This window comes from Dasypus novemcinctus, chromosome 13, assembly GCF_030445035.2.
Source record: "Dasypus novemcinctus isolate mDasNov1 chromosome 13, mDasNov1.1.hap2, whole genome shotgun sequence".
Classification (NCBI taxonomy): domain Eukaryota; kingdom Metazoa; phylum Chordata; class Mammalia; order Cingulata; family Dasypodidae; genus Dasypus; species Dasypus novemcinctus.
In genome coordinates, this window is record NC_080685.1 from 86198752 (window position 1) to 86218554 (window position 19803).

General features: G+C 55.5%; 1 protein-coding gene across 1 annotated transcript in view; it reads left to right on the plus strand.

Moving 5' to 3' along the window:
• Positions 1-19803, plus strand: part of PKP1 (plakophilin 1) — a 46558-nt gene that overhangs the window by 23398 nt on the left and 3357 nt on the right. The window contains exons 3-13 of the mRNA XM_058274940.2: positions 3815-4206; positions 7370-7514; positions 8501-8708; positions 9420-9597; positions 10951-11065; positions 12695-12850; positions 13626-13802; positions 15008-15161; positions 15503-15689; positions 16209-16293; positions 19090-19196. Of these exons, the coding sequence (XP_058130923.1) occupies positions 3815-4206; positions 7370-7514; positions 8501-8708; positions 9420-9597; positions 10951-11065; positions 12695-12850; positions 13626-13802; positions 15008-15161; positions 15503-15689; positions 16209-16293; positions 19090-19164 (1872 nt within the window). The 3' untranslated portion in view covers positions 19165-19196. The remainder of the gene's footprint in view (positions 1-3814; positions 4207-7369; positions 7515-8500; positions 8709-9419; positions 9598-10950; positions 11066-12694; positions 12851-13625; positions 13803-15007; positions 15162-15502; positions 15690-16208; positions 16294-19089; positions 19197-19803) is intronic.

Consider the following 19803-nt stretch of genomic DNA (forward strand, 5'->3'; position numbering starts at 1 on the left):
ATGAACAGGGCCCTTCCGGTTTGGAGGAGGCCTCTCTAGACTACATGGACCTCACAAAGGAAGGCTGACCATCTTCAGTTCTTGGAGGCCCTGGACCCGTGGTCTTGTATTGCTTTATTTTGGACTAGTCACTGTCTAGGACTCAGTTTCCTTGTCTGTGAAGTGAGGGAGTTGACCTCTGAGAGCTTCCTGACTTAAGGAGGAACAGGAAGAGAAGATTACACTGAGGGGGTGGGGACCATCCAGTGTGAGGTTAAAATAACACATTCCCCAGGGAGAAAGGTGGGTGAGTGACAAGGCCTGTCATTAGCAGAAGGGAGAGCAGAGCAGGGACTGGCTGAGGGAGGCTCCTTGCTAAAAGCAGCTTTCTCTCTGGTCCGCCTTGGCATGTGGTTCCCAGGCTTGCCTCCCCCAAGAGCGCCCCCCATGTCTCTCTGGATGCGTCCTGGGCTTCCCCCTGGCTGTCGAGCCCAGCCTACTCTGCCTGAGCGGTCAGCTCTGCTCCCACGATGTTGGATTTCAGTTCTGATTCACGACCATCCCACCTGAGGGTGGAGTTTCCCAAATCACATGAGCTAATCAGAGAAGGGGTGTGTGTGCCCACTGTCCTTTGTATTCATAGGGGAGGGCACTGCCAGCAGCCATCTATCTGAGTGTGGGGGTGTTCCTGGGAGGCCCAGCCCAGCGACAAAGTTGCGAGCACATGTGGGCCTGTGTGTGTGGCCCACACCTGCGTTCCACTCTGGCTGCAGCTGCTCGCTTAGGACATGGAAGGGGATGTTTGGAAATGATGCACGGGGACGTTTTTGCTCATCACAGTGACTGGGAGGCCTTACCAACGTTGAAGGTCTGGGCGCCAGGGGCACTAAACATCTTGCAATGCTTGGGGCATCCTGCACCATGAAGAAATGTCCTGCCGCAACAGCAGATGGTGCCAACATAAATAAGCACCCCGCCAATCTGTCATAAGACCTGGCTCCACTCTGGGAGCCCCATCTGGGCAGACCCCATTCCTCCATCATTCCGAAACATATTTAGACCTGTTCCGTGGCTGCGGGGGTGAGACCAGCATGGGGCTCTGAATACAAGTTGTGCCCCTGCCCTGGGCTGTCCTGGCTTCCTGGGTTCCTCCGCCCTCAGCTGGCAGCTCTCCAACGTGTGACTGGGGCCATGTAAAACCCTTCAGCCGGGCCAGCCCATCCCCCATCTGAAAGTCAGAGGAATATGGATGTACCTACTGAACAGACACTTATGTCACCCACTGTCCCAAGTGCTTTACAAATACTCAGCTCCTGAATTTTCAGTACAACCCTGTATGTTGGGTATTATGATAATCCCAGTCTTACAGATGAAGAAACTAAGGCACAGAGGAGTTAAGCAACTTGCCCAAGGCCACCTCTCTGGTGATAGACATATCCAGGAATCAACCCAGGCCGAACCCATGCTCTGACCGCTGTGCCTTCCTCTGCTGTGGAGTCTGAGCTCTGTGCACTTGAGAAATGCACCTGGATTTTAGCCTCAGAAGACAGGGGGAAAGGCTCCAGGCTCAGCTAGGCTCCAGGCGATCTGCACCGGGCTGGGAGGCTGGGTGCAGCCTGCCTTTTCTGAGCCTTGAGGGGGGAGCCCAGACCACTTGGTGCAACTGGGAGAGGACGGGAAAAGAAGTCTTTCTCCAGGTTATCAAAGTGACAGCCATAGCGATGGGGGAGAGAGAGAGAGCCGTCTATTAGCTGTCTTCAGACACCAGGTTCAGACACAACATCCCACCAGCATCCATGATGGAGGAGCTGGTTGGGGTTTCCAGGAATGAGTGATGACACTGGGGTGTGGCTGATGGGGGCGTTGGGGAATTGGAGGCTGGGAAATGCAGCCCCATGGGGCGTCTCTCCCTTCCCACCACACCCGCATCCCTGCGGGCTGTAGCCAGCGCCCCATTCTTTGTGGGCAGCCCACCCTGGCTGAGACTTAGCAGAGATGCTGCTGTGCCTTTTCCCAACACAGAAGGACAAAGCCCAAAGCCTCTGTCAGGCTTAATCAGCATGATCACATTTTCCCTGGGTTTTGGCCAGAAGGAGCATTTGAACTTCTCATCAGGGGTTGGAGATGACGTCCAGGAGTGTCATTTACTGAGAACAAAGGAACTCCTGATTGCATTTCCATTTAAGGTTTAGACTGCCTTGGGAGTGCTTGGCTTTTCCTCCAAAGCACCACTGCCTCCTTCTTTCCCTGGCAAGGGGAATGGAGACGAGAGGGTGTGCCATCGGCCTAAAGCATTGGAAGCCCAATTGCATATTTTGCATGTTATCTGCAAGATGTGTCTTCCTCTCCAAATGCTCAGAAAACCACCCAACTCTTCTTCCTTCTGCCTTGTTATTGTCTGCTTGTGCCTCCCCTGACACCCACATGCCAGTTCCCTTCGGGGTAAGCTGGTTTGACCCGGTCTGGAGAAGAAAATTGTGCCTGAGTATACACTGGGCGGCTGGGTGAAGGCGACAAGGGCACCATTGCCAAGGTTAACATTTTTTGGCTTCTGAATTTTGGACACCACTTCTGACAGATAGCCTGACACCCAGTCTTCCTGGGGGCTCGAACCACAGGTGGTGTCCTGCTCTCCCAAACTCTCTCTGCAGAGATGAAGGGGCACCAGCTGAGGGCCAGCCCCTCCCCAGCCTTGTGTGGGTAAATCTGGTGTGGAGGGAAATTACCCAGTTGCTTAACCACCTCCCCCTACACACGTACACACACTCATCCGGTGGGGCGGGCAGGCTCTGAGTTGTTGAACTTGGCCCTGGCTTGTCCCAGGAATGGTGAGCACCAAGTCAGCACCTGTGTCGAGGCTTTTTACCAGGCTGCCTATTGATTGTTGATCCTCTAGTTTGAGAACAAGTCAGAGCAGGCCAGACCCACCGGTCTGTGAGCACCTGGTAAAGTCTTTCTTGGACAGTGCTTTTCCAAAGCTGATTCCTGCCAGGTCTCTGGCTCTGCCAGCAATCCCCAGGGAGGCCAGCAGGTGCCTTGTCCACGTGGGCTTTGCAGCTGGATTGATCCTTTGCCCAGCTGCTCCCCAATGCAAGCCTGAGAGCAAAGTTGCTTGGCACCCCCAGCCCTCCAGGCCTACCTCCAGCTGTCCAGGTGTGTCCAGAGCAGAGAGTTCCTTGTAACAGGGGCTCAGGGATCAGGATTATTTTCCCTCTTTGGCCTTTGAGGGTTTTCTCCTAGGGACCCTGTCACCATTTGCTTCTTGTAGGGAAATTGCCAGAATAGGAGGAGCTTCCCTCTACTTAGCGTGTGGGACGGGGAAGGCTGTGGGACATGGCACCAGGCAGGCCTTGGAGACAGGGGTCCAAGTCCCGGTTTGCCCTTCCCCCACCTAGTGTCCATTGGAAGCCCCTCTCCCCTCTGGACTGTGCAGGTGTGGGACCAGATCAGTGGCCATCAAACTTTGCCTGCAACCCACAGTAAGAAATGCTTTTTACGTAATAACCCAGTACTCACACATGGTTTCACAAACCAACACTTGTCTTCACTACCTGTTTTGCGCTCTAATAGTTTATATTCCAGTCCATTTTATTCTATTCTATTTTTTTTAATGGTGGCCACAATCCACTATGTTGGTTTCACAGTCCATGATGCGTCACAACCTGCAGTTTGACACACAATATATCAGATGATGGCTAAAATTCTATGAGCACTTCGAGGAGTGAATCCAGAAGTAGGATTGTGGAGGGTGGCGGAGCGGGGGGACGGATCCCATAGCTGCTGGCTTTTCCCAGTCAGGAGCCTTGACTGACCCTTTCTCTCTTCCCCTGTCCAGATCTACAACGGGACCCTCAAGCGGGAGCCTGACAACAGGCGCTTCAGCTCCTACAGCCAGATGGAGAGCTGGGGCCGCCAGTACCCCCGAGGCAGCTGTGCCACCGGCGCGGGCAGCGACATCTGCTTCATGCAGAAGATCAAGGCCAGCCGCAGCGAGCCCGACCTCTACTGTGACCCGCGGGGCACCCTGCGCAAGGGCACGCTGGGCAGCAAGAGCCAGAAGTCCGTCCAGAACCGCTACAGCTTCTACAGCACCTGCAGTGGCCAGAAGACCACCAGGAAGTGCCCCGTGCACCCGCCCTCCTGCAACTCCAAGCAGGACCCAGTGTGTGTCCCGCCCATATCATGCAACAAGGACATGTCCTTTGGCCACTCTCGGGCCAGCTCCAAGTGAGTGCTGCTAAGCTGGGGTGGGGGCCGGGGCAGGGCTGGGAGCCAGGTGCTCTCTGCCAGGGGAGCTCCAGGGACGAAGGGAAAGACACAGCCTCCATCCTCACGGAGTCCCTAGTCTCTGCCCTTGGGGAGTCTCTGACCAGGAATTCGCAGTATGAAGGGGGAACAGACCCAGACACTAAAACTAACAGGTTAAGTATGTAGACTTCAAAGCATCACAGATTATGAACAGAGGGAGGCTACTCAGAGAAGGTGATCTAGGCCAGACGTTCTCGAAACAGTCCTCAGGCGAGCAGCATCGACCCGGGAACTCGTTGGAAATGCTAATTCTCGGGCCCCACCCAGACCCATTGACTCGGAAACACTGGTAGAGGGGCCCAGGAATGTGAATTTTAACCAGCCCTCCAGGTGGCTGGGGCTCGCTCTAGCGACAGAGCCTCTGGTGGTGGGGGTGTAGATGTCCATCCGTGTTCGCGAAGAGCAGTGGACTGTGCCGTGGTGTAGAGACGGCAGTGGGGCCATGCTCCAAGGAATGTGGCCGGTAATTCTAAAGACAATTAGGACAAATAGACTAAAATAAAATAAAGCTGAGGGGCACAGTGTAGAGCTAAGGGACGGAGCACGCATCCTGTAAATGTTGACGAACCATCACCCATTGGGGTGAATGAGACAAAAAGGGTGTCCTGTGGGCCTACCCTCCAGGGCTCAGAGCCCCATGAACCTTTGAACTGTTGCTTTAAAAATTTTATTGTAACATATATACAACTTAGGTTTCCATTTTAACCACTTTCAAATATATAATTCAAGGGAGTTAAATACTGTCACACTGTTGTGCTACCATCACCACTATCCTTTCCCAAAACTTTTGCATCACTCCAAATAGAAACTCTATACAATTTAAGCATTAACTCCCCATTCCCTACCCCAACCCCAGCCCCTGGTAACCTGTATTCTAGCTCTGTAAATTTCCTTATTCTAATTTTTTTCTAAAAGTGAGATCATACAATATTTGTCCTTTTGTGTTTGGCTTATTTCACTCAACGTGATGTTTTCAAGGTTCATCCATGCTGTAGCATGTATCAGAATGTAATTCCTTCTTAGAGCTAAATAATATCCTATTGTATGGATGGGCCACATTTTTTAAATCCATTCATCTGTTGACAGATACTTGGGTTGCTGCCACCTTTTGGCTATTGTGAATAATGCTGCTACAGACATTGGTGTATAGATAACAGATAACCATTGAGTCCTTGCTTTCACTTCTTTTGGGTCTATGCCTAAAAGTGGGATGCTGGGTCCTATGGTAATTCTATACCAAACCCAATGATCACTGTTATTCATTTATTTGGCAACTATTTATTGAGCACCTACTATGTGTCAGGCTCTGTGGTAAGTGCAGGAGCTTCAGTCATGAATGAGAGAGGCCAGACCTGTCCTGCAGCTGCAAGAGCTCCATTAACCACTTCTCACAGAGCCTCAAGAGCTTCACATTCTTTACCTCTCATCTTCCCAGCTCCTTGGAGCTGGGCACTTGTGTTCCTCAGGAAGAAACTGAGCACAGGGATGTTAAGAAGCCTGCTTGAGGCCGCACAGCTGACACTGCTCCTGTGTGTTCCCTATGCATACCACAGTGTTCTTCAAATAAGCAGAACCCCATTGTACTTTATCCCAACTTCTTGAAGACTGTAAGGTACATTCAGGATGATTTGGAGAAGGACTCAGAGACCTCCCTCTTAGAGACTGATCAGGCTAGCATCTGGGCCTGGCTCATTGCCCCAAACCAGAGGCCCCGAAAGAGGATAGGATCTAGGTGAGGTGTGGATGGGGTGAGTGACAGGCCGTTAAGAGGTGACATTGGACTGACGGATGCAGGGCGACATTCTCTCGATCCAGGGTAGGGATGCTACTGACTCAGAACTAAGGAGATATGCCCCTTGACTGATTTTCCCAGAAATGGAGTTGGGCTGCCAAAACTAAAACCACAGATATTTATTGAACACCTACTACGGGAAGACAGTCGGCTAATAAAATGAAGAGAGGGCTCTTTCTATAAATGTTGGGAGGATATGGAATGAGGAAGAGTCGCAGGAAGCTCTGCCTGCTGCCCTCAAGGAACCCTAAGTCTCTGTTTGGAACCAAAATACAGACTTGTGAAAAAGCTGCCTGTAGATAAATACCATGGAGGCCTGAGGGGTTCTTAGAAGAGGGATTTTTGTCTCCCTGGGAAGTCCTCACAGAAGTGGGACCTCGGCAGGACCTGTGGGGTGATTAGGATCACCTGGGAAGTAAGGAGAAAGCAGGACATTCTAGACACGGACTCAGGGCCGTTCTGATCAGTGGAGAGAGCAGACCTTCTGGAGTAGATCCTTGTCGGGGCTGGGGATTGTACAAGACATGAGAATGCCAGAGTACTAGGTTAAGACCTGAAATTTCTGGCTTTGTGATTCAAAAAGTTGACTATAACCATTTCATATGGTTCAGTCTAACCTTTGCATATCAGTCAAAACCATTTAAATGTGAACCTGTGGAATGGAGAATCCACTGACAATTTTTTAGCTGGGGAACAACACAGTGAACAGAGTTTTAGGGCGGCTACTCTGCCAAGACTGTTAGATGGGGAGCTCGGCAAAGAGGGCCATTTGGGAGGCTGATGCTGATGCCCCATGGGAGTGATCATGTGGGTAGGAAGGTGGTGGCAGTAGAAAGGAATTGTAAGAATTTTTGCATAAGAAGAGTCAGCTGGAATGGGGCAGACGGATGGATGGATGGATGGATGGATGGATGGGCAGATAGATAGGCTCTTCTATTTTCCCTATAGCAGGTACAACTGGGAAAGAGATGGCAGGGTGGGTCAGGAGTTCCCCCTCAGGGAACAGGGCAGTTTTTACTCAGTGCAAAGGGAACTTTCCTGCTTGAGTATTAACCAGGGTCTCATTACATTCAATGTTCTCACATTGGGGAAATCCAGTGGGTGAACCTTTCCCTCCTCTGGGAATACAGGGGTATTCTCCAAGTGGGCCTGAGGCTGCCTTGTTCTGGTTCTCTGGAAGGCAGGTGAAGCTGTGGCAATTTGAACGTTCAAAGGGAAATTCTGAGCCTCCTCACACAGGGATCCCAGCCCACCCTGTGTAACCCACCCCTACTGTCCCATTCCTTCCAGAATCTGCAGTGAGGACATTGAGTGCAGTGGACTGACCATCCCTAAGGCTGTGCAATACCTGAGCTGCCAGGATGAGAAGTACCAGGCCATCGGGGCCTATTACATCCAGCACACCTGCTTCCAGGATGAGTCTGCCAAGCAGCAGGTAACTGGCTGCACACCTTTCTCCCTGATAGACCTGGGCAGGGTCTGGGTGTGTCAACTTGAACTGCATTTAGAGAATGGGTGGGAGCATTTGCAGTTGGCTCCTTCTCACTCTGCCCAGCTACTTGGGGAGAGGAGAATGTTTGCCATTGTCCAAGGTCAGGGCTGAGCATCTTAACCCTCTGTGCAAAGCAAAGCCCTCTGGGTGAATGGATATTGCCTCACAGATGTGGAGCCAGGTGTTCTTCCTCCACTGGTCATGGAAGAGACACTTCAGCAACAGCCATGGGTTCAACAGTTATCCCTTCCTCCAGTTCCATTAAAGAGTGTGACTCTGCGTCCTTCAACTCTACATCCTTAAACTCCCCCCTCCCATCCCTTTTCTCTCCTTCCTCTTCCTCACCCCTCTCTCCCTCTCCCTCTCCTCCTCACCTTCCCTGTCTGTCTGTCTCTCCTCTTTCTCTCTCTCTCTCTCTCTCACACACACCATCTCATGATCCCCTCTCTCATCAGACGTCTCTAGTGGAAAACATGGCTTGTTTGCATCTCCCAAGTTTGGTTGGCAGGGAGAACACCCACAGAACTATGCAATTCAGCCCAGAGATGGAAGTGGTTTCCTAGAGAGTCCAGGAGTAGTTTGCATCAAACCAAAAGAGAAAGAGTTTCCTTGAGAGGGTCTCCCTTATGTCTGTGTTCTGCTTCAGAATTTTTTAAATGTATGTATACATCCATTTTCTCATCTGATCCTCACCACCATATCCAGAGGGGGTAAGTAGGGCTCAGGGATGAAAGTGGTTTGCTGAGGGTCCTCCAGAAAGGATGTGGAGGAGCTGGGATCTGAACCTAACTCCTTTCTCTCCTGGTCTGCCATTTACCATGACCTCGCACTGCTTATTAATTTGGATTGACTTGGATGTTTCTAAACTGAAAGTTGGGGTTTTTTTTTGCTCTGAAAACCGGGCGACATGGCCTTCCCTGTTTCTGCAGGTGTTTCATTTGGGAGGCATCTGCAAGCTAGTGGATCTCCTCCGCAGCCCCAACCAGAACGTCCAGCAGGCCGCGGCCGGCGCCCTGCGCAACCTGGTGTTCAGGAGCCCCCCCAACAAGCTGGAGACCCGCAGGCAGAACGGGATCCGTGAGGCCGTCAACCTCCTGAGGAGAACCGGGAGCACTGAGATCCAGAAACAGCTGACGGGTAAGGACACCTGGCCATGGAGAGCCAGGATGGGGAGGTGTGCAAGGCTGCTGGCCCCTCAGGCTATTGTCCTGAGAGCCCCATGGCACTGGCTTTGGCCAGGTTGGTAGTGTACAGGTGGTGACTATTCCCCCAGGAAGTCAAGGTCTTTTTGAGGATGGAAGGCAAGAGTGCAAGGCTGATGTTCAGGCAGAGTTCACATTCAGCCGGCCCTGGGATTTGAAGATGATGGGAAAATGTAGAGTATCATATGTGGATAAGGGTTAACAAGTCTTAAGCACTCATCCTGGGTCCAAAACCCATGCTTAGTGCTTCAGTGGGGGGTCACAAGAGGTAGAATTCACCTCGAAGACCTCACATTGGACCAGGAAGATGAGACCGTGTACAGAGTAACAACAGATAAGCATTTCTGGAATAACTTTCAGATGGCAAATAGAGAACGTTAGAAGATTCTGATGCTGAAATGTATAGTGAAAGCCATTGATCAAGCAAGTGTTTTTTGATCACCGTCCATGTGCCGACTTTTGACCTAAATAGAGAACTCTAAGATGTTCTCTGCGGTCCAGTTGGGACCTTGAGAAATGGACTCCTGAAACAATGAGATGAGAGCTTTGCTAAACCTGATGTTCCTGGGAGGAGGTGTTCCAGGAGGGCCCACCTGCTAGAGCCCAGGCGGGGGTCTGCGGCAGGCTCACTCTCCCCCACCCCCAGGGCTGCTCTGGAACCTGTCTTCCTCGGACGAGCTGAAGGGGGAGCTCATTACTGATGCCCTGCCCGTCCTGGCCGACCGCGTCATCATCCCCTTCTCGGGCTGGTGCGACGGCAACAGCAACATGCCCACGGAGCTGGTGCATCCCGAGGTCTTCTTCAACGCCACGGGCTGCTTGAGGTGAGCCAAGAGGAACATGGGGTCTTCCTGTCCCCGCCTGAGACCCTCCCCCTGGGCAGCCCCTTCTCAGCTGACATTTAACCAAGCCAGAGAACGTAACAGAAGCTGGGGCTGACCCTTCTGGGCCGGCTGTGAGACCCGGTGGGTCCCAGGCACCCCTGACTTCCCTGGATCTGCGTACGGCCTGGGATCCTCCAACCTTTGGAGGGAACTTGGAGGCCATCTTTGGAATCTAATAGTGGAAAGGCCTGGATCAGAATATTCAAACGGATCCAACCATCTCCCCCTCCTCCAGCACCCCCCGAATGCATTTCTTATACCATCTTGGAGAATTTTCTTTTAGACAAGTCCACTGATTGGCTGCTAATGAGCCATCTTCCAGCTATGGCACTAAGCAATTTGCTGTATTTGTTGACTGGAAGATGCCCCCTTGCCCAAAGTTTCATGAGTTCCACATCAGGGTGTGGCAAGTCCCGTGGAGCTATTGAGGGAGGGAATCTGGGTGTGCTCATTCTAGAAGCAAAGACTTACAAACTGGGAGGTGCACACAGAGATGGGAGGGTGGAGCAAGCTCCCCTTTGGGGTCATCCCTTGCTGTAATGGGGTTTGTCTTCCCCATCTCCTGAGAGTGCTCCCTGCAGAGTGGGGGTACAGTGGGCATGTGCTCCTGTCTTGACTTGCACTCCTCCCTGAAGCCTCCCCACCAGCTTCCAGTGGGAGCCTCTGGGGAGCAGGGAGCTGGGGGGAGGAACGGCCTGTGTAATTAAGGACTTTATGGGACTGCAGTCCGGCTGGGAGGAACCAGGCAGGTGGGCCCAGCCTGCTTGGGCATGAGCCTACTGCGGGGGGCAGACTCAGCTTTGGTGGGGAGGGTGCCTCTGGCCCAGCCCCGGGTCAGCTCCGATCTCATCAGGGACCCCAGCACCCAGCAGAGCTTCCTCCTGCCCTGAAGAGGTGAGAGGCAGGAGCTTCCAGCCCCACTGGCAAGACAGTGCCTTGGGCTGTCAGCTGCAGTGGAGGTCTTGACAGCCATAAAAGTTCCAGAACCAAGGACTGAGAGCACAGAAAAGAGGGTAGAAAAGAACGAGGCTCCAAGAGGACCCCATCTCAGCCTCAGCTAGGGCTGGGCGGAATTGAACTAGATGGTTTTCTTTCTTTCCTTCTTCCTCATTTCCTTTTTCCTCTTTGCTCCTTTCCTCTCTTTCCTTCTTCCTTCCTCCCTGCCCCTCCAACCCAACCTCTAACGCCTGCCCCATCCTCCCTGCCCATCCCTCCCCCTCCTGTTCTCCTCCCTGCCTGCCCCCTCGTCCCTCCTTTCCCCTGTCCCCCCACCCTCTCCGCTCTCTCCCTCAGGAACCTGAGCTCGGCCGACGCTGGCCGCCAGACCATGCGAAACTACCCGGGGCTCATTGACGCCCTGGTGGCCTACGTGCAGAACTGCGTGGCCGCCAACCGCTGCGACGACAAGGTGAGAGGTGGCCGCCCAGCACCCACCCCACCCCACGCCCTCCTCTGTCCAGGGCCCGAAGGCCCTGGCCCCTGGCCCCCTCACAGGGCAGCTCCTCAGGGCAGCTCCTTCGACTCCAAGTCCTGACAGTTTTCCCCCCAGATGCCACGAGTCAGGTCTGCACTTTCGGGGTCCGTATGAGGTTTGGCCTGGTGGTAGGACAGGAGCATGAGGGCTGGGACAGAGCGAGGGGACACCTGGATACAGAGTGCTTTGACCTCACAGGTTTCTCGGGCAGACACAGCGGTGCTTAAAGGTGCAGGCTCAGAGCCAGCCTGCCCGGGACAGGCCCCCACCCAGTGCTGAGCAAGTGTGGACATTTACTTAACCTCTCTGTTCCTCAAATGGAGAGGATCATAACGCCCACCCTATGGGCTGTTGTAAGGATTCAGTCAGTTACTGAGCAAACCACATAGAGGAATGCCTGACCCAGAGCAAATGCTCAGTGAACACTGGCCGCCTCTGTTGGTACCATGGAGCCCATCCCCCAGCTCTGATGGCTGCACCCTGGTGCTTTCTCCCACTGCCTCTCCAAACAGCCATGGGCAGAGCCATCCTCCTGCCCCCACTGCACCTTTGGGCACACTGGCACAGACAGACGGAAAGGGAAAATCATGGTGTGAAGATAAACTGAAAGCTGAGATGTTTCCACTGTGGCAGGACAGGGGCCGGCAGTGGGACTTTTAGAAACTAACCAAGTAGGATAGTGAGGACAGGCAGCCCCCAGTAATCTCCTGTCCTCCCCGTCAGGAGCAACGATGGGGGCCCAGGAAAGAACCTTGTGGCATGGCCGCTCAGCCTGGCCCCTGCATGCAACAGGCTTTCCTCTGGGGGGAACACCCCCCACGACACGTAGCCCGGGACCCTGAAAGTCAGCGTCCCGCAAACCTCAGCAGGCCAAGCCCCGTTAGGAGGAAAAGTCTGTTGTCCCAAAGCCAGCCTGGGAGGCTCACCAGAGGAAGATGGGGGGATGTGGTGGCCGCTGCTCTTGGGAGCTGAGTGCCCCATCTCTCTGTGTAGACTTTGGGTGGTTTGACACTTTTCATATGGGGTATTTGATATTGGAGGCGATGAAAAGAGGGCATGGTAGGGCAGTGGGGACAAGGTGACTTTTGAACCCAAAAGATACTGGGGCTGTTTCTGAAGGGGTTTGTGCCAGGAAGAGGGCGAGTTCTTCACCATCCCAGGCTGCCCATCAGCACACCACCCATAGCATTAAGATCAGTAGCCACTGCCTATTGAGTCCTACTGTGTGCCCGGCTCCATGACGGATATTTCCATCGTCGTCCCACAGCCCAGTGAGGTTGGTGGTTTTAGTCCCATTTTACAGAAGAGGAAACTGAGGCCCAGCAAGGTGAAGCGAGTGACTCAAGTTTACACAGCCAGGAAATGAAAGAGCTGGGATTCAAACCCAGGTCCTGGGAAGTGTTACTGGGAGGCCTTCAGACCTGTCAGCCCCGTGCTCATGTCCTGCCGGGTCAGGGTGCCACCCAAGGTGCCTGCCCCTCTCCTGTTAGTTAGGGCGGGGAGCCCAGGAGCCCGCCGGGCGCTGGGCAGAGGCTCAGGTGCTGGCTTCTGCTCGGCCCCCAGTCCGTGGAGAACTGCATGTGCATCCTGCACAACCTCTCCTACCGCCTGGATGCCGAGGTGCCCACCCGCTACCGCCAGCTGGAGTACAACGCCCGCAACGCCTACACGGAGAAGTCCTCCACCGGCTGCTTCAGCAACAAGAGCGACAAGATGATGGTGAGCGCAGAGCCCGCGCCCGCCCCTCCGAGCTCTCCCCCAGGGCCGCTGCCTCATCCGCACTCTGCCCTCTGGCCTCCTGGAGCCTGAAACCAGCCCTGGGGGCCCGAGCCCAGCCCGAAGCATGGCCTTGGGGTTGTGTGCGCTGTGGGTGCAGGCTAGAGGACATTCCGTGCTGCGTGCAGAGGGGGCCCAGACCCCCCAGAGGTCAAAAGCACCAGCCCTCTGTTTGCAGGCCCGGCCGCTCTTGCTGTCTGATGGGTAAAGCCTTCCCTCGCCCTTCTGCCTTTCCCTTGGAGGACTTAGGGACCTCCGGAACCCTCATCCCTCTCCCCTTGGTTCTCCTGCTCCCCGCGCCCTCCCAGGCTGTCCCAGAGGCAGAAGGGAGCTGTGGAGGGTGGCTAGGCTCCCTCCCCTGGCGGGAGCGTGCTGGAGGCCAGCCCCTTGGCCACCCCATTGACCGAGGGAGCCTCAAGCTCAGGGTCTGAGGCCAGGAGGGGAGGCAGCATCACCCAGCTGGAGGCCGCCCGGGCCCACAACTTCCCGGGACCCCGGCAGTGCCCTCTGCCTGCCTTGGAGACAGAGCTGGAGTCGCCTGGCCTCTTCCTCTGCCGCAGTACACAGGGTTCCGGGGTGCAGCGGGGCGGCCCTTCTCCACCAAGGCAGGTCCCTGCTCAGTCCCTCCCACCCAGGAAGCAGGACCTTGAGGTTGGGGTCAGAGGGCTTGAGTCAGGCCCCCCTCCAGGCACCCCCCTGACCTGCTCTTTCTCCCCAGAACAACAACTACGACTGCCCGCTCCCTGAGGAGGAGACGAACCCCAAGGGCAGCAGCTGGCTGTACCACTCCGATGCCATCCGCACCTACCTGAACCTCATGGGCAAGAGCAAGAAGGACGCCACGCTGGAAGCCTGTGCCGGTGCCCTGCAGAACCTGACCGCCAGCAAGGGGCTGGTGAGCGGCGCCCCCTGCCCCGCTGCAGCTCTCCAGGCTCCACCTCGCGGGCCGGGCTCTGTCCCCTGCTTCTCCCAGGCCTGAGTCCTGTAAAACGTACCCGCTTCAAGCTTCGCTCTGCAAACACGTGTAGGAGGCCTGGCAACCCGAGGCCCTGGGCTAGGCCCGGGGAGGTGATGATGGAGCGGGGGTGCCCCTCCCTCCAGAACTCACCGCAGGGCCCCCGCCGGAGGTTCCATCTGCACCCACAGAGACCCCTGCCCTGTGCCGGCCCTCCCAGGCTGTGGGCCTGGGGTGGGGACAGGCATAGGGAGTGTGTTTGTGGTCGGGGAGCCTTCCACGGGTTGAATTCACAGGTGGAAAGAGGGTCTGGGGAAGGGGTGTGTCGGGCAAAGGTGGGTCAGTGTGGAGGCACGAAGGTAGGGGTGCGGCCGGAGGAGGCCTGTTTGCCATCCGGGAAGGGTTTCTACGGGGAGAGCGGCCACTGATCTTCAGCTTTACTCAGGACGAGAGGAAAGCGGGTGGCAGCAAGACCGAGGGTAAAGAAGAAATTTCTGGACTGTGAGGCCGTGAGGCTGAGGTCTTAGCACCAAGCCCACCTGCGTCAGGGTAGGCGTGGGGTGGCCTTGTTGCGTTGAGGCCCAGAGGAGCTGACCCACCTCTGGGGTCCTTGGCTGGTATCTCCAGGCAGGCCTGGGCCCTCTCGTGTCCGTCTCTGTGGTCCACGCTTCTCCCTGAGCCAGCTCTTGAGCAGGTGCTCGATACGTGTTCATGGAGGTAAAAGAAGTTGGAAGATGGTCACATCTTCTTTAATTTCCAAACGCCTCCAACCACATGGCTTCTTGTGAGCAGATGCTGGAGCAGAGGTGACGGAGGCAGAGCTGAGCCTAAGGGCCTGCAGAGAGGCATCTGGCCCGTCTGTTAGTCTGGAAATTGACCCTGGGTCGCCCAAGGGCGGAAACATCGCAGGCCCTCAGACTTCGCACTTGCTACCCAGCTGGGCTCCAGGCCCACCCAGGGAGGTGCATTTTAGCCTGTTCTGTAGATGCCCGAGGGCGAGGACATTTTTATCTCCCCACCAGAGCCTCCAATGCAAAAGGGAAAAAGTTCCGAGGTTTCTTTATTTGGGGTTCCTGGCCCCTCTTCTGCTTGCCACGGGCCTGGGAAGCCGCAGGCCAGGTCCTCACTTGGTCCTTCTTTCTCAGATGTCTAGCGGCATGAGCCAGTTGATCGGGCTGAAGGAGAAGGGCTTGCCACAAATTGCCCGCCTCTTGCAATCTGGCAACTCGGATGTGGTGCGTTCTGGAGCCTCGCTCCTAAGCAACATGTCCCGCCACCCTGTGCTGCACAGAATGATGGGTAAGTGCTGCCTTTGTGGTGTCGGGACCACCCATCTCTCCTCCCCTTCTAGACAGGACTCGGCAGACCCCCCAGTTTCCAGTGTCTGGGTCTCTAACCATCCCCTGGGCTGAGCACTCCGGGGGGGCTGGGAGGCAGGCCAGCCGTGAAGGATGGGGAGCAGGTTGGCAGAGGTCCACTCTGGACCCCGAAGCCCCGAGCTGGAGCTGGCGTAGCCCCATGACGGGCCATCCTGCCTGGAGCGTGAGTGAGCGCAGTCCAGGACTGTGGCCCCAGAGGGAATCCGCCAGCCGCTCTTTTGCTCCGTCATCCCGACCCATGGCCCCTACTCCTTCTCCCAGGAAACCAAGTGTTCCCGGAAGTGATCAGGCTCCTCACCAGCCACACTGGCAACACCAGCAACTCCGAAGACATCCTGTCCTCGGCCTGCTACACCGTGAGGAACCTGATGACCTCGCAGCCGCACGTGGCCAAGCAGCACTTCTCCAGCGGCATGCTCAACAACGTCGTCAACCTGTGCCGCAGCAGGTGGGGGAGCGGCCGGCCGCCTCACCCCCCAGCAGGCAGCCGCTGCGCTCAGGGCCGGGGCAGGGGCCGGGGAGGGTGGGGAAGGGAAGGCCCAGGAGCCGGGCACGCTTTGGAGCTAAGGGCCCAGCCTCCAGGCCTTGGGGCTGCATTCAGCAGACAGACACACAGGGGTCCCTGGTCCTCAGAGGGCCAGCAGGAGGCAGGGCACAGCAGCGAGTGGGGACATAGTTCTGCTCCATGGGGCTCTCCTCCCAGGGCAAGGGCTGGGGGCAGGAGTGGGAGAGCACTGCCCCTCAAGGCCGCCCCGAGCAGAATCCTGGGGTGCCTTGAGATGGGCAGGGCAGGGGGCTGTGCCCACTATGTAGAGTGATCATCGCTCACCGCACCCAGTGGGGCCCCCCTCAGCACCCCAGGGCCCCCCACATCTCCAAGTCCTCGAGGTGGGGTCGGGAGGGAGGAGGGTATGCTGTCTTATGCCCCTGGAATCTCACCTCACAAGTGACCTTCCCGTCCGCCCAGTGTCTCCCCCAAGGCTGCAGAAGCTGCCCGCCTCCTGCTGTCGGACATGTGGTCCAGCAAGGAACTGCAGAGTGTCCTCAGACAGGTAAGAGCCTATGCCATTTACCCCTCCAGCTCGGCTCTGCCTCACTTTCCCTGGCCTGGAGTCCAGGAGGATCCAGGAGGAGGAGGCAGGGTTGGAGAAACAACGTGCATGGCAATGAAAGGGATGAACGCTTGCAACAGAGCTCTAGGCTTTGGGATCCCGGAGGGCATCTGAGCACAAGGAGGGCAGAGGATATCAAGGAAATGGACCAGGGGCTTGGGGTGAGGAGGGTCCTGCAGGAACAAACTGAAAAGCAGGGTGGACAAAAGACACACAGTTCATTGGGAGGCCTGATGTGTGCTTTTGCTGAAAAGATAGGTTTGGGCTAAATTACAAAACCCCTTTAATTTCAGGGGGCTTTTGCCTTTGGTACTGGGGAGCCATTGAGGGTCTCGATTAGAGGGTTTCATGATCAAAGCAACACTTTGGAAAGACTTAACTCCACACCAGTGTGCAAGGCAGAGTGGACCGAGAGCCCCCGTGGGCTACTGCACATGTCCGGGGCGACCTTTGCCTCCTCTCTGCCCTCCATGCCCACAGCCTCCTCAATCACTAAGGTGATCGATGAAGGTCATGCTGGCCCTTCTTTCCCATCCCTGTATCGGCCATTCTTGGACTGAGACATGGGCAGCGGTGAATATGGAAGTAAAAGACAAGGGGTGGACAAAACGGAACAGCCGTGACGTTGGAGCTTTAGCGACACTGTGGTTACATCAGCAGACACTGATGCATTGGGGAGGGGTCAAGAATGCCTTTGAGGGAGGAGAAAGAAGAGCCCAATGTGGAGAGGCTGAGTGGAAAGAATTGGGTGGGCGTCCAGGCAGCATGTGGCACGGGGCCCTGGGGGCGAGCCCAGAGCTGCCTCGAGGTTTCGAGCGTTCAGGTGGGTGAAGCCATGAGCACAGCAGGGCTGGCCACGTCGTGGTGGGCGGTTAAGTCTCGAGAGGCCCGGGTGGAAGTGGAGAAGTGCTCCTAGCAGAGAAAGGACCAGGGAAAGAGGGAGAACTGTGAGGGGGGGGCAGGAAGGGGCTGAAAACCTTACCGGAAGAGCTGGGCAGCAGCGCCTTGTGCTACTGGGGAGGCAAAGAGGAGAGAAGCTGGGAAGGCCCTGGACTGCTGATTCAGATGTCACCAGCCACCTTGGAAAGCACCGCTGGCCAAGCCAGGGGAGCCCGAGGGAGTGACTGCAGCGGGTGGGAAGGGAGGAAGTGGGGGCTGGGAGGAGAGGCCGCTCGCCTCGGTTTGGACTGGAAGGATAGGGGACAAAAGAGGGGAGGGGGTAGGAAGAGACCTGTTTAGAGACCAGGGGCTCTGGGCATCTTTGTTGTGAGAGAAGAGGCTGTGGACTGAGGAAAGGACAAGGAAGGAATGGAGGAGGAGGAAGACTGGGGAACCAGACGGGTCTTAGAAGATCAGGAGAGGCCTGAGCGAAAGGAGAGGAGATGCGGCGAGACGGAAGGAGGAAGAGCTCTGCCTCTAATAGAGCAGGAGGGACGAGGACAGAGGCCCATGGGGCCGCTGTGGACACGCATGGCTGGGAAACTGAGGACCACTGCAAATAGAGGAACTTGTCCTCCATTTGACAATCCAGTGCTCTTTTCCTACAACACCGCTCTGAGGGTGGGCTTGGCCAAGTGAAAGCCAAGTGGGGGTGAGGCAGGTAAGGACTGATTGAGAGCCGCCTGAGCTGTGTGATGGGTTGAGGGTCAAATTCACCTCCAAGCAAAGACCACTCCCAGTCTAAGACATTCTTACTATGCTCTCAGTGGGAAGTCCCTCTGTGCAGTGCACTTGGGAACCAGTGTCCGCATTTGTTGCATCTCTCCCTCTAGCGTGCTTGACAACAGCCTTGACATGACCCAGGCTGGTGCTTCTGTCCCCAAAGCACCTTCACCTCCATCGTTCTTTGGGTTAGCATAACCACAGGAGAGGCCGACTAACGTGGCTATGAGCATTTTGCAGGAAAGAGAATCAGGATCCAAGGATTTTGAGGGTCTTGATTCAATGAGAAACTAGACTAGAACCCAGAACTTCTTGCTCCTGGACTGTTTCCACCCAATTCAGCCTATCTGCAGGTGCGAGCAAACAAATCTGTAAGGGGGAAATGACATCATGTGATACATGTCCAAACGAGGCATGAATGGGGCTTTGCACCAGTTCCTATTTTGGATCCCGTGTGGCCTCTCCTCTCATGTTCCCACGGGGTGGGGAGAACTGACTTGTGCTCAGTCCTCAGAGCTCAGGGCTGACACCAGGAGATGCTTCCCAGGGGTCTCCAGCCGGGAGGAGCTTGGGGCCTGCAACGCAGTGGCTCCTCACTACAAGCACAGCACCTGCTCCTGCGTTTGAGGAATGCTGGGCACATCCTCCCTTCCCAAGAGCTCTTATCAGGATTAATAACAAGAAGAAGACGGGAATGTCCAGGGAAGAACAGCTTGCAACTTGAATCTGAATTTGATTGTTTTTCTGTTTAAAGAGTAATGAGTATGAGCCTCCATCTTCATACTTAGGTGCAGATTTCTGCAAATGTGAGTTGGGAATTCAAACGTGCCGGTAGAAGTCCAAATATGTTTCCCTAACTCATGGTACTAATGGCATTAAGTTTGGGTGCATGTGGAATTAGGCCAGTTTTAGCCCCAACTCACACACAGCGATCAGAGGGCGCCTTGGTCCAGGGAGCTCAGCAGAAGAGCCAGGGGCGGTGGGTCGAGTCTGAGAATGCCCTGGGAGGGCGGTCCCTGAGCCTGCAGGAAGCCCCACGCTGCTTCATCCTAGCACATGTCTCTCCCCTTGCAGCAAGGCTTTGATAGGAACATGCTGGGGACCTTCCCGGGGGCCAACAGCCTCAGGAACTTCACCTCCCGATTCTAAGAAGAGGCTGGCCAAGCAAGTTCAACTTGCAGGTAAGAATCGGCCGACTCCCAGGGCAGGCGGCGCCTCCAGGACCACTGCAACGAGCCCAGCCAGTCTCAAAGAGAAGGGCCAGGCCGTGCTCTCTGGGGATGCAAGAAGCATCCTTTGGCTGCATAGACAGCCTGGCTGTGACCAACCCAAGGGCTTTGAGAGCAGCTGTGTGGACTCCTCGGCCAGGGGGACATGGGCTGCCCCACCTTGGACATTAGAGATATGCAATATCTTGGTAGAATCAGCAGGGCCAGAAGTCCAACAGGGCTGCTGTGTACAATCGTGTAAGGTTGTGCACTGCACAACCCACGTGGTCCCATTCACAAGGTCTACGGTGTGAATGGCGCCTCAGAGTTAGACTTGTTCTGAGTTTGGGCATCTACAGCCCACTTACTTATCCTGTGGTTAATCCACTTTCCAGGCTCTGCTCCGTGCCTAGGTGTCACAGCTTGTTTCCTGTTGGTGATTCTAGGGATCAAAAACTCAGAACCAATATCCATGACAAAGGCTCTCAAGCCTAGGCATTCATTAGAATGCCCTGGAATGCTTGCTAAAAAGCACACACGGGAGCCCCAAAGCCAGCAATTCTGACTCGTTAGAACTGGG